Source organism: Pholis gunnellus, assembly GCF_910591455.1.
Source record: "Pholis gunnellus genome assembly, chromosome: 9".
NCBI classification, from domain to species: domain Eukaryota; kingdom Metazoa; phylum Chordata; class Actinopteri; order Perciformes; family Pholidae; genus Pholis; species Pholis gunnellus.
Genome location: NC_136535.1, coordinates 11,990,846 through 12,005,971, shown reverse-complemented (window position 1 = coordinate 12,005,971; position 15,126 = coordinate 11,990,846). Strand labels below are relative to the sequence as shown.

At 41.9% G+C, this 15,126-nt stretch overlaps 1 protein-coding gene across 1 annotated transcript in view; it reads right to left on the bottom strand.

Moving 5' to 3' along the window:
- The window catches only part of cadm1b (cell adhesion molecule 1b), a gene marked incomplete at both ends in the record, with an annotated part of 124,491 nt that overhangs the window by 30,044 nt on the left and 79,321 nt on the right, over positions 1-15,126 (bottom strand). Inside the window, 2 exons of the mRNA XM_079166008.1 lie at positions 2,705-2,851; positions 8,098-8,118. Coding sequence (XP_079022134.1) covers positions 2,705-2,851; positions 8,098-8,118 — 168 coding nt within the window. The remainder of the gene's footprint in view (positions 1-2,704; positions 2,852-8,097; positions 8,119-15,126) is intronic.

The window sequence follows — 15,126 nt, the reverse complement described above, 5'->3', positions numbered from 1 at the left end:
TCAAAGGGAAACAATGACACTGATGCACTTTGAGAGCCGAAGCACCTGCTAGGGAGGGAAACCCTTCACTTCGGAGACACTCAATGAAGTTTAAACGAGGCAGTTTTATAACCGGCTGACTGTTTACATAAAAGCACGGAGGGGGCACGTCATCGAGTATTTATCAGTGTTTAGGCATATTTTTGCCAAAATAATTATATACATACTAGGGCGGCAACTATATCTTCATCAGAGATAAATCTGCTGATTGTTTTCTCGGGTGATCATTTGTTAATTATCAGAAATCAGTTTACACTCATAGAAGACCAACATTCGAGAAGCTGAAGCCGGTGAATCTTCCGTCGTTTAACAGGACAGTCTTTTGGCGGAGTATCACTTTAAACATTAAACCTTTGCAATACAAAGTCAGACAACTGCTGTGGAAAGATGCAGTGAATGAATAATGGTATGATATTGCATCACCATCCATAGAGGTTCTCCATCGCTGATAAAAGCTCATTCCTTCCATTTCAGATGACAACTCGCCAAATTGCACGTCATTTCGCATATATCTAGCCGAATAAATACCTCATTCCAGCAACACTCGCTCAGCCGCTATACCTATGACACAATTCATCTTTATTTGCTGCAATAGAAATTTGTTTATGTGACTTTCACTGGTACTGTAAAGCTGTTATCATTTTGTATGCTGTTTGTGTGTAGGTATCTGCTTCTGTGGCTGCCGCTTCACTTGTAGCTGCTGTTCTTGTAGCTCCTGGTGTGTCTCTATGTCGCTGCTGTTTACTTCCCTGTACACAAAGATCTGCCACTGTGTCGAGCGGCCCCGTTGACAGGTAACAATGCCACTGGCTGAGGGGGGTCCCCGAAGAACCTGCAGTCCTTCAGGAACAAAGTCTAGAATAGCGCTGCCATGGGGTTCACTAGACCACATTACGAGGAACACAAACACGCAGCAGTAGCCCAATAACATTTTAGCTGCCTGTCAGAAATCTGACATATATTCAGATCTATTGCAAACAAAACCTTTTGTGTTTTGTAATTGTCAATGGAACTGCATTGACTTAGACAGAGGAAATGATATGTTTACAGGAGCAGCTTAAGTAAAGAGCAATAAGAAAAGGTTGTCTTAACCTCGTGGAGAGATTTCCTTAACAGTACAGAGGTAATATTGATTGTTACCAGGATGTGAAAGCCAATTATTCATTGTTGCTCTTCTAAACTGACATGATCCCAGTTTCTATCTACTCCATGGTATCAGTATATTCTAAGATGTAGAGCATGACATGACCTATGCTTTGTATGAATGCCTTCTTCTCTGTCATATTCTGAGGTAGCTTTGGGTATTTTGTACAATTAAGACAAAGATGTGTCCATAAACTCCCCTGATGATGTACACGCGAGAGGAAGTGGAGCACTGTTCTCGCTACCTAGACTTGAGAAATAACAGCTGGGATGCAATATAGACTGAAATGAAGGGTGTTTCTTGTTCACCTTGAATCTTGGCTAGGATCCCAGATACAAACAAGTAAAAAAGCAGATACAAGAACTTGGTGGGAGTAGCCCATATGCTCATGCATAATCATAATGTTCAATATCCTAATCTAAGAGATTATCGTAAAATCGAACAGTGACAAGGACACGGAAGTATTCTCATTATGGTAGTACTCTGTATTATCTCATATTAATCTTGCCACATTCTGAGCGTAATGACTTGTGTAAAAGAGCCAAAAAGTCAAGGACAGATGGAATCACGTTTAACCTAAAGCTAGAGCTGATCTTGTCGTGATATCTGATACCTTAACTGTAAATGTCAAAAGCTGAGTGATCCCTTTAGTACAGGATGCCCTGAAATGTGAAACTGACACAAAAACACACACGTCTTGGGAAAAAAAACAACTGCTGGCAGCTCCTCTTGTGAAACACATTCTCAAACGACACAAATGTCCTTAAATTAGCTCAAAGTCTGAAACTCAGACTAGCTGTTGTGAATAACAGGATGTGAGGAATACGCTCTTCAGCCACAAATTGGATTTTTGAGAGCTAATACAGTCGGGTAGTTGTCACATATTTTCAGCTTGACATTTTGAAGTTCAACACCTTAAATTGAAGTTTGGATTCGATCTAAATAATTTTAATGATTTGATTAAGTTGTGGTGAAAGGTTTTGTCCATGATTAAGTAAGGAAAGCTCAAAAAACTTTAGCTAGAAAGTCCCCTTATAATTGTTGCATGCATAAGAGAGCTGACACATTTTGTAAATTTAAACTGCCATGTAAGGTTAGATTGTCACTCTCCTGACAGCAAGTGACATAAGGAAGTAGCAAATAAATGTAAACAAATAAATTACATGTTAGTTTGAATTAATTCAAACAAGATTATTGAAAAAAATGACAGCCCAAATGCATTACAAGATTAACTTTAATGATTTAATGGCTTTTTTAAGGCTAAATGAACGTCACAACATATTTTTCAGGCAATAACTTTCACTATCATTCTAAAATCTCGTTCATTTACACTTCACATCTTTGCGTCTCCATGTCTTCATTGCAATTGATTGCTACATCCTCAACTACGAAAACATATATTAGAATTAGACGCAAATGCTTTTCTTTCAGAATAATCCCAATGTGTTTGCATATTTCATGCCTACTTCGCAAGATTTCAGGAAACATGGTTGAAATGGTGTCCGAGGCACCAGCACTTACGTCTAACATCTCTGAAGTAGATGGTCTGTCTGTTGGGATTGAGCAGCTGGATGACGGAGTCGTCGTTGTCCTTCACTCTGCAGCTGATGGTGGCCATTTCACCCTCGATCACCGACACGTTGTCGGTCACCAGGTTCTGACCTTCGACTTCACAACACAAAAAAATACAGATGGGAAAAATGAAATATCAGATGGGAGGCAAGCATTCCTGTCTGGATATTTACAGCTTATCAAATATTTATATTTCTTACAACGGGGACTGCATGCAAACACATGCACAGTGTAAACATGCGTGAATAGGCCACGTCGATTGTCTGATTGCAGCCATACCTAATCCTTCTAATATAAGAGCCATGTGCAATGTTTGTCACTATTGATCTCCCCCAGCTCAGAGTGGGCCCTGTGAGTCAGTGCCAGATGGGCTGTAAGCTCTGCTGCCCACGAAGGTAGGGAGAGAGGAGAGGGTAGGAAGAAAAAAGAGACAAAGGAAGAGTGTAAGAAAATGGCAAGTAGTGGAGGAAGAGAGGGGGAGTTAAACAGAGAGAGAAGAGAGAGATGAGCCGGGCTGGATGCTGTTTATGGTTGAGCTTTATCAGAGCCCTCCATCTGAGGTTCCATGCGACCAATGTGCGCTCCGTGTGCTCAGCTGCTCTGTATCTCTAGGAATAAAAGTGCTGTAAACATCTGAGTCACTCTCTCTGTATATTGGCATTGTTGCCACAGACAGGACCTGGACCTTGTCATCGTAACACCGCACACCAAATCCCCACACAAAAAGCCTGTCTATGTTTCCCCCAGACTTTCAAAAGAGGGAACGAGAAGTCACCTTGTGCTATATTTATCTGGCAGGAGCCAAAAAAAGCGTAAGGAGAACGGAGAATACTTTTTAATGCCTCAGATTCACACCGACGGAGGAACAGCACTCCCAGCCACAGCCCCAAGGAAACATCACAAGCACATTTGCATGCCCAAGTTGTCAGACACCTTTATTGCATTCTGACATTTACAAAGTAGAGGAGAAAAAAACACCTGCATTTTCAGATAGGGATAATGGGAAAAGACAGCCTAACTAACATGATTCAAAATGAACTCTGTGAATGCGGCAAGCAATAAGAAATTAACCTCCTGTGGAGAAAAAGCTCCTCAGACCTGTCTAATGCAATAAACTACCCATTTCATTTCACTCTGCTGCCAGGGATCAGGTTCAGGATATAAGGAAGGTAATGAGTAAAAACAGAAACAGATTATGTCCAAAAAGTACACATTGCAGCCCATTAAAGGTTTGTAATGCCGTTTATATTTACCACTTGCTAATGGGCATTGACATAATCTATGTTAAATAGTGAAAATGTTCACAGACATGAACCAAAATAAATCGCACAGCAGAAGGTAAAAGTTTTCTGATTCTGGTTGAGTGTTTATCGTAGACGAGGGAATACCTCCTAACGGCCTCTTAGGGCACAGAGGCTAGCAGCGAATAAATATGTATGAGGGAAAATATAAATAAATGAAGGGGTTCTAAAACTTTTTTTCACATTTTCTATATTGGCAATGTTGAAATGGAATAATTCCCTCAATATACATCAAACATTTAGATAATATAAGACACATATAGGGCCCTTTTTCTTACCTTCCCGCCTCTGTAAATTCCCCCTCAAACTGTTTTTATTTATGTTGACTTGCAATTGCAACAGTAAGACCACACGCGGATTAAGTAGGTTAATGTCAAATGAAAAACTATTGCCTAACAAGAAAAAATGATTCAGCAAAAACCCCAATATACATCCAATGCCAACGTTCTTTTTCTTGCCCTCTCTGTTCATGGCATACAGCTGGAGTAGGACGTTTTTTGGAAAAGGTCAAATAAAAGCTGCATAATGTAATAAGAATGTCCTGCAGCTGTCGCTTCTCTGTCCTAAGCCCCTCCCACCAGATAAGGATGAGCATATGCACACGCATCATATAGTAACCTGTACGAATACTTGTCATTCATTTTAAACATCATCTCGATTGTGATAGTGATGCCGATGCCGTTTTATAGCGTTAATCCTGTGAGAATTACCCTTGTGTTTTCTTTGTAAATGAGCCCATAAAGGCCTTTAAAATAACATACTGTGATTTGAGGCTCTAGCTAGCAGCATAGCAGCAGCTGCATTTATTGAAGAGCCAATAACAATTATCTCTCTGAAATGACCTGGGCCAAAGTCTCCTATCACAGGTTAGATTTTCTAGGAACAGCTAGCAGCCTGTTGGTTTAGCTGGTTGGCTAAGCTAACTGGCTAAGCTAACAGCTGTGGCCCCCTATAAAAGGGTGAAGCAGACATGTATTCAGCTTATTTTCCAGCGGACTATTGCTGTTATATATTTCATTTTAGTTTAAACTGAATAAATCAGGTATAACTTGTTAAATTACCTTTGCAGGTGCTGGTAGACAGATTTTGTTACCTTTGGACAGAGCCAGGCTAACTGTTTCCCCCTCCTATGCTAAACCATCTGCTGGCTCTACTCCAGTTTAGTGTTGCCATATTTTCCAGCTTGAAACCTGGACAATCCCGGACAATCCATCGTTCTCTAGCTACATATTTATCGTACAGACATTATACATACGTACAACAAAGTTATATTGTTGTTCTTATTTAAGTCTCAGCTAGAATGACATTTTGTACATTTGTCCAACTATTATTTAAGGTATGGTTAAGGTTCAGGAAAGATTGTGGTTTAAGTGAACATTAATTGCACGTCTGTCACAGTACCATGAACTCCAGTTACTTCCATCCACCACCTAAATGTTCCACTTTGCTACATATGGGCCACAATATTTCCTTAAATTGGACTTATATCTTAGGGTGGTGAATCCTCCAGAATGAAAGTAAGTGTGGTTTAGTTTGATGATTTACTTTAGTTCAAAATGAGAAGAGTGAGCGATTAATTGCTTCCTTCCTACATAAAAAATAAATGAAGAGTGATAATCATGGGCATCAAGTCAAAATAATCTTCATGTGGAGAACTGAAGTGTGTAAGTTTGTAATGATATCAAGTGTGCCGGAGCTCCTCTGCACATGTACTAAGTGTTGCAGAAGATTGGGCGAAAGCAATGTGAAGTGTTTTGATGTCTATTTTATTTCATCGCTGTAAAAGTAATATATAGTTGGCAGTCAAAACAGCAACATAGCGCAGCCTTAAAGCAAGGTTATTCTGCTCCCAATCTGTTGGACTGAGAGAAAGGGAATGCAATAGATAATTTCTCCATAAGGTTTAGCAGCCCCAAGCAAGGTTGGTCCCCCTCCAATATCCTAGCCTAGGCTCATCTCCAATTCAAAACACACATAAATAACATCGGTGTGATTAGCAATCCCATCAAAGGGAAAACAGGCCACTTTGTGGAACATGGAGGGTTTTTGCAATTGGAGTAAACATTTTCAATTGCCTCGGCATCCTGGTCATGATTGGGTGCAAATGAGGAGAGGCAGTCATTAATTCTGGGTGGTGGGTGGGGATGAAGGGGGAGTGGGCAGAGGCATGGCACAGATGACTGGCTGATAAATTCACACTCATTCCAGCAGCTGTCTGGAAGAGTAAAGTGCCTGTATCTCTACACATGGCTGCCCCCCTGTTCCCGCATCACAACATACTGAATGAAACAGTCGGAGGGAAATACAGACCTTCAAAAGTCTGTGCGCTCTCTTAGGGGATGTACAATCTGGCATCAAGTGTCTGGCATGGAGCAACCGCCCCCCACCCCACCCCACCCCGCTGACCAATTTTAAGAAAAAGTTGACGAAATCAGGAAATATTAGCAGACCGGCTCCTCCAGCAGAAGTTCGGAGACAGGCACCTCTGAATACAGCTGGCTCCCTCTTTGAACTTTCCTCTCTTGTTTTCACATCAAAAGACATGAAAGGGGTAGCAAAAAGCAGGACAGCCAGCCCCCAATTCCTCTCCCTTGAGTCACGGCTGTCTGCAGCGGTCCTGTCCTTTCAAGGAACAACCAGGACTATAGCCAGTCATTAACAATCAAAGTTTCTCCCTATCCTTCTCTGATGCTTCCTTTTCACCGCTGCATGTCTTTATCCAGCTCAGTCATTAGACTCTGATCCTCATGATGAAATGCTGTTTTAAGAATGTTCACAAGTGAGAAAGATTCTGTCTCAGGGCATAATTAGTGCCATGCTATTTCTTTCCCCTAGATGCTTCGCTCGGGAAGGTTTCAAAAATGTCATACCCACTAATTTGACCATTTTCTTTTCTGCCAGAGACGAGCTCTCTTAGAACCTCTAGGAGCTGATTGCATAATGATGCTACAGCATGACTTGAAAATAAGACTGTTCCACCTGAGAAAGTCCCCAAATATTTAAAAGGTATGTAATTTTTCGGAAGTAAATAAAATGGCCGATGCTCTGCAAAAATCGTGTACCACTTTGTAATGCAGAAATTGTTTGTTTTTTGGAGCGTTGAAAACGTTATTTTTTTGCCCTAATTTGGCTCTACTATTACCAGCTAAAACCAGAGAAGTGCTGACAATGATTCACAGCAACCTCACATGTTTTGAGGATGTTATTTATTGAAGTAAATAACATAAAGAGCTGAAGGGTTAGTTCACCTCCTCTATTGAAGAGTTAGTTTGCAGCTGGACATTTAAAGAAAGGAGGAGACAGCCGCACAACTTTATGTTTCTGAAAAAGACAGTAAGTTCTGTACGGGCCAAATGTTGCTGTAATATATTGTAAACGGGTAACTTACCGTTACGGTTAATTGTATATAAGAATGGACATCGTTTTATGATGAACTTTATGTACTTTTGTTCTTTGTGTCTATTCATCATTTGCAAATAGTATCATGGTAAAAGGTAATCTGAGATGTTGAACATGCTAAACATCATCATTTTCATTGTTAGCATGTTAGCATAAGCATGTATTTAAAAGCACAGCTGTGCCTAAGTGTAGATCCCAGAGCTGCTGAGGTTGTAGAAACAGTCGAAGCGATATAGGCTAGTTCTAGCCAGTAGTCTATATTTTATACTGTTGGTATAATTGTTATTGGTAAACTGCACCTTCTATTGGTAAAGTGCACCTTCTAGCATCGTAGAGCTCTGCAAAGCTCAGTAAGCTAATTAAAAACAGAAAAACATAACTGGCATCCTAGTGGTCTAAAGACAAATTGGAATCTGCCATTGCATGTGGCGAAATGTTGATTTGAGAATTAGAAATGAAAATGAGTGGATCGGCTTTGTGATTGTGTGGCTCTCTCCTCCTCTCCTGAAAAGGAAACACCAACATAACCAATCATTAATGTAAATATGCACAGATGAACATACTGCGATGGACAGCCAATCAACAGACAGACGGAAGCAAGCGCTTCCAAATGAACAGCAGGTAGCAAAAAAGAAAGAGTACCTGTCACGGTTTCAGCAGCTCCTGTTGCAGCGCAGGACGAGGACAGGAGAGAAGAAGAGAAGAAAACAGAGTTGTGAGCAGAGAGTCATATTCCACTGGTAGAAAAACGTATTCATAAGTGACAAATAAGGCTGCTGAAATTCATTAAATTCAATCTCCATATGCTATTCGTGTAATTTTCCACCAATTAAGACAAATACAAAAAGCATCATAATGAGTAATCATTCTGTTCTTCCACAGGTGTGTACGATCCCCGACATAATGAGCCATTTTCTCTCTTCATCCAGCGCTACATTAATATGGAGGAACAGAGGGGATATGTGGACTTTGTTTTCATCTCCCCTCATGTCCCTGATTGAGATTCCAGCCAGTCCCGCTCTGGAGCAGCCACTGCCTGGAGGCGCTCCCCTGGGACCCTGCGGTGGATCCTGGAGAAGAGAGCACCCATTCGGAACGGTGCCCACCCAAACTGGCATCTCACAGGGCATGGGAGACTGGCGCGTTCCCAAGTCCCCGCAGCAGCGCTCAGGGCCTGTACCCTCGGGAGAGCTTCCATCATTCATTGTCTGCTATTCATAAACAACCCCCCCCATCCTCTTTTGCTCTCTCTCTCTCTCTCTCTCTCTCTCTCTCTCTCTCACACACACACACACACTTTCTCCCCTGCCCCTCTGTCACACACCTATATCTACATTTTGATATTTCACACACCGTCTTTTATATATTGACATCTCACACACACTTTGGTGCTTCTTTACTCTGGCTGTGAGCAACGTGGGCTTCAGTGCCGAGCGTACAGTATGTCGAAGTGACTGCTTGTCTCGCTTGTCATTGCCGGCGTAATAAGGGTGTAAGGTATGACACATGTCCTTGTTAAACTCCTTTGTGCATTTTCAATGTGTCAGCAATTCCCTCAGGACAAATGACGCGTGAGTGACAAATCGCACACGATGGGAAACACATTTTGAACAGTGTCCAGGCGCCTGCTTCAATATCTCACACGGCTTAAGCCTCTGCTTCTTTAATAAAAACGGCAGGTGTCAGTCAAAACAGTGTCTTTTTTACGCGTTAATTCAACATAATTAGGCTTTTGGGGGCAATTCTGCTTCAGCTGAAAGAGATTTGAACAAAACGAGGCTGCGAGGTTGATAGCCAGACTCAAACTCGAGCTTGAATGAGCACAGCGTATGCATCCCAGTCCAACAAGCCCTCAGGACAGCCCATAATGAGGCTTTTGAGCTGCTTTAATTGCCAGGTAATTATTATGTTGTAGAAACATTATGTAAATGACTCATTATCATCTTGTATGTGTAGCATATCTGCCCTCGTTTTATGTTACAAGAGTGTAAAAAATGAGAAATGTATCACCCTGATACCGGGGCACCTCAGTGTTTAATCTTGTCAACAGACACCTATATATCTTAACAGAGAGACTTGTGCTATAGTGCGGTGACACCTTCCCTAACCCTTCAGTGTGATCCACTTCCTGCTGGTGGCCTCTGACGGGGCTATAAATAGCGGTGTGGCTTGTCTGCTGTGCTCCCCTTCTCTTCTCTGTACCTGCAGCACATTAGGTAGAAGTTATGAGGTGCCAGCTCGCCTGTGATTAGATGTCATGGCTGTCGCTCTGCTTAGACAGTGCTGATAGACAGATTTCTGGGGAAATGCGTGTGATGGCATTCGTGCGAGTGCAGCCGTTGCACCAATCTGTCAATCATGGCGGATGCGAGCAGGCAGGCCAACCGTCCTCCAAATAATGTCTGTCCTTGTCTCGTCACCTCTTCTTCTTTTCATCCGAAGCAGAAACCGCAAAAGTGGAACATTTCCCCGCTTTCCACCTACCTTGATGCTACATTTCCAACTGGAAACACGCTTGTTGTGAACATTTAAAAGGCCATGTTTTTAGCACTCCATTATGTTTTCTATAAGACGTGAGGCTCCAAGTGCTCTGGCATTCAGGCACCTGTGTTCATCCCATTGTCATCCGAACAAATCCATAGTAATCTGCATTATTTTTTTAGTCACAGAGGCAAACTAAGATCTCAGGAGACTGGCTGTCTGTGTGGTAGGAGAGGCACATAGGCTCTCTCTCTATATATAATGCTGCTGCTCAGTAAAAGCAGTGGGGTAACACTAATGAGGCAACATTTCTTCACAGTACTAGTGTGATGCCTTTGAATTAATGTTCTTCCTTTCAGGTAAAACATTCCCTTGCTTATTTATGCTCATAATCTGCTGCGTGTTGCATGTCAACTAGTGTGTGATCGCACTGCATTAGAGGACACAACAGAGATGGATGCTGGAACTCTGTGTAGTTCCCCATAGAGATCCACATTGGTTACCCTTGTGTGTGTGTGTGTGTGTTTGGAGCCATGCGTTCTTACTGTGTGTAGCCCACTGTGTTTTCATTTAATTAGAGGGATCAGAGGTGGGCTTCAAACTTTTTCTCTTCAAGAAGTCGAATGGAGAAGCGAGCTCCTGCAGAGTGGACCCAATAAACACAGACGGCTTTTGAGGTCAGGATTTTCACAAAAGGAAACTGATCAAAGTGGTTCGGCTGTCCTCGCCAAACAGAAGAAGAAGAAAAAACTTCAGACACCTCTTGTAAGTCTTTGTTGCCAGCCATAATCGTTTCAGGTACACATTAAATAATTCATATATTATCTACAGATTTTCTGTATAAATTGGAATTTGACAAACAATCCAAAGTTCCACTAAATAGTATTTCCCAGAGCTTTCAACTATATTCCTCTGTCTTCATCAGCAAATACAATGATTTTGACATATCCATCTTTATGGCAACTGTGCAAACTCCATATCCTGGTTTATTTATATTCTGTGACAGCCAACTGAATACCTTTGGGTTTCGTACTATTTGTTTGACAAAACAAGCAGTTTACTGTAAGAAAATGTGATTTGATTGTCACTTCTCACTATTTTCTGACCTTTTATACACCTACAAATAATTGAGAAACTAATTGTTAGATTAATTGATAATAGAAATGATTATGTGTTGGAGCCCAACTCCATATGCAAGTGAAGATAGCATCATACAATTGAAAGCTAAAACTACTATTTCCATGTTAAATAATTGAATGCTTATTACTGGAGGCTTGCACTTTAACAGATGATGCATCTGTGCCTGCAATGGCTTGTTTATGCAGTTTGGTGCATTATTTAGTAATTTAGTTGCATTGTATTTACAGACTTGGCCTGCTTCTTTTATTATTATCAGCACTCAGCTACAGCTTAATCCAGCCTAACATGTCAGTGAGATATCAAAAAACGCTCACCTGCAAACACTACTGGGAATACTCAGATTAACTCTCCCCAGAGTCGACTGAAACATATTAATCAGGTTGGTTTACAGGAGATGCAAAGCATGTTCTTGCACGATAAAGTGGAATAAGTAGGAGATTTTGCCCTGTGAGTATCCCCACAGAGGTGGTTAATTGCTCAGTGTTAATGAGATTTGCTTTGTAAATGTCCGATCTATGACCTGAATGTTTGTGTTGTACTCATTAAAAGACATGAGGTCACATGTAGTTGAAGACAACTTTTACTTTGAGGGATTAAGGGATAATCCTTCAGAAATGCTGTCGGATAAAAAGCAGATATATTGAATTTGGTACCCTGCTTGCTCTTAGTAAAGTGCTATTGGCATCTACAATTGCAGATAATAAATAACACTGGATGGTTGTTCTTATGAATAAAAGGCTAACATTAAGACATTTCAGCTTCAGTCATTCCTTTAAGAACCAAAAAAGGTGTGTAATCTTGTGTGACTGGGTCCCGTCACTCACAACGCACACGAAAATGTCTCCGCTGCTGACACGCACACAAAAAAGAAGCTGCAAACGGCAGCCAGCCACTTTAATGACAACTCAGGTAGCGTTCGGCTCACACAGTCGTTGTCAAGAAGAAAGAGAACACTAACACATTTTTGCCTACTGTAGACGCCAGGCTGCTGTTCCACACAGCCTCGTCACATGACAGCCACCGAGCTCTCCCCGTTACACAAATAAAACAGCATCAAAATGCGATAACATCACAGTGACACAAAAGGTAATTTGGCATATATAATGAAACAAGACTATTCTCCGAGAGGATGTCTCAAATCAACATAATATGAAGCAGGAAGAGCATTATAGTAGCAAACTATCAAGTCATGCTGATTGTGACAAATGCAGCAACTTCAGAGGTCTATAAATCACCAACCAAGTGCATTCGCTAGGAGGTAGTACAATGATTTCCTTTTTCCTACGAGGCACAATCATTCACTCTGTTATGTTAACAAGACTGGTTGACTGAGCATGGACTTAAGTGCAGCAGCGGCAGTGTCGCTCCGCACCCAAAAACCAATGCAGCAGAGAGAGAGACTTGCTTAAAGCCAAGGCAAGCTTAACCTCTGGCAAAGGGACACATCACATCTCATTTGGATTGTCTATTTCGGGTGACGCTGCATCTTTTTGTGTTTTCCTCTTCAGAGTCAGCAGCGGGCACTGCTGCGAGAGCCTCTTTTCAGCCCCGGTCTTAGTTTCTTTTAAAATGAAAACTTGCGGCAGGAATGCTGCGTTTGTTACCACAGGAGAGAGACCGTAGCTCTGATTCAACACGCAGCCCTGCCCGGATCTAAACGCATGCAGAACGATTTAAATCAAAGCCTCCAAAGAGTCTTGAGGGAGGGATATGTTTTGCTTTTCAAAAGACGCTGTAATGCCTCACCTATATAGTATGGTCTCTTGCCAGGAAAGCTCACATGAGCAATGCTCACAGAAGCAATGTGTGTGTGTGTGCTTTCCTGTCTGCCAGTAGATCTGCTTACTCACTATGAATGTGCATCTGCACAAGCCTTTCTGTGTGTCTCTCTGTGTGTGTGTGTGTGTGTGTGTGTGTGTGTGTGAGAGATGGTTAATTAGGACATTAGGAGAAGCTTCTGACAGGCTTGTCATCGCCACAGCCTGCCCAGTGAAAAGGAGGTGGTCAGAGGGGTAAGTGGGGGTCCAGCAGGGTCAAGAGACAGCTGCTGCACCACCACTCACTGTCTGGAAGCTCTCAGAGAATATTAAACCACCGGGGCCTCGGCCAAGGCGCTCCCTCATTTATGAAATACACAAAGCTGCTTCACAAGGAGGTAGCGACTAATTTATTCTCACTGTTAAAAAAGTGCTCTTGTTTATTTTCCTGAAACATGAGAACATGAACATCAAAAGACCAAAATAAGTGGCGATGGCTTCGAGGTAATTGAGGTTATTTTGGAAATCAGTGAATTTAGAACGCAATGGTGGTCGTTCTCTTTAATTACAATTTTTTTTTCTCATGATGATAAATCGGTGTGGTCTTGTGCCTGCTGTGCAGCTGTCTCCAGCAGAGAGATGTATTATTATTACAATATGAGACGTATTGAAAACATCCCCAAGGCTGTTGACCTTGCTGACGACATACAATTAATTGGATGGATGGATTATTATTATCATCACAACAATAACAAGCCTCCTTTTCTGCTTGACTCTCTTTAACACCTGCGCCCATTCTCTGGCTGCCACTGCTCATATACTCATAATCACATCTATCAGCCCAAAACGTTAACTGCATACAGGGACGCTAAACACGTCCATTTGTTTGCAGTTGTAATGTCTTTTGTGCGCCTCAATCAGGCACCTGTCAGACACACACCTGCTACCTCTTTGCTAAGAAAAAAGGCAGAGGGAAGGCCTTTTGTTTCCTCGCAGAGTTTATAATCAGCGCGTTGTTTCCAATCTTCTTCCACCATTTTTCAATTTCCCATTTCCCTTTTCTCAGTCAAATCACTGCTATCAATCAGGTGCATGTTTGAGAGAGGGGAGAGCAAGTGTGTATGTGTGTGTGTGTGTGTGTGTGTTAGTGAGGGAGAGAAAGAGGGGGAAGTTCCTTGATGGAACCATCTCTAGCCCTAGGCCTCATTAGTCACAGACTGCGGGAGGAAATGTGTGTGTGAATGTGAGCACATATGTGTGTAATAAAAATGAATACGGGTAGAGTGTGTCTGTCAATATGAGGCCATTTAACATTCCCTATTCCATCCAAATGATGCACAGCGGACATTATGCTCTCTATTTGAGTTCTGCCCTGAATGGATACTCAACCCAGTACGTTCTATTATATTCTGTCCGTTCCTTCCACTGTGCTTACTGATATCACGACCTATAACGTCTCAAAAACAATTTCTGTGCAACCATGACAACATCTTCTCCGTATCAGCGTGCCCGTGCTGTAAAAAAACGCCTCAGAAGCGAATGCGGTTGACTGATGTGGCAGTCAATACAAATCAAACCGTAACAGCTGCATAGGCTCAAGCCATATTGATCTCATGTGACGAGAGGCGCTTGCAGTCCATCGACATCTTTGCAGAGAGTCAACTTAGTTGCTTTGATCGTCCGTGTCACTAAACACGACGACTCTTGCAACAGAAATAACCCCTCTGTTAACATTCATGAGGTACAAATTAGGCAACAAACACAACAGTGAGTAAAGGATGAGCTAACGCAACGAGTCCAGATTATTGCCAACGTGGCAATATGCTCGAGTGTATTGATTATAAAAGAGATCTATTTGAAGTGGCCAATACGAAATGGCAACTACAGTATAGTAAATTCACAATGGTCGGGTAATATACGGCTTCACTGCTTTCATTTATTCACAGCTTGACATTTCCTCCCATCCACAGAGTGTGCTCTAACTGTGTGCCAATGGCCACATCATTTAGACTGGACCCGCATGAATATTTAACATTAGTGCCTGGCTCGTAGCTTGCAGAAAATGAATTATTTTTAGTGGGCTTTGCAGAGGGACCGTGGAAAACCCTCACTCTGGTGATGAATCGCTGGAGAGTTTATGTTGTATTAAGCAAGCAAAACAAATGGCTATCAATCATTTGAAGCTTTTTTCGTGCTCGCCAGCTACACATCCCTTCCCCCCTCGCAGAGATTCAGTGGGTTTTTCAGAGGGATCAGCTGCCAGCCTCGGTGTGTAAAAAAAAAGGGTCGGCTT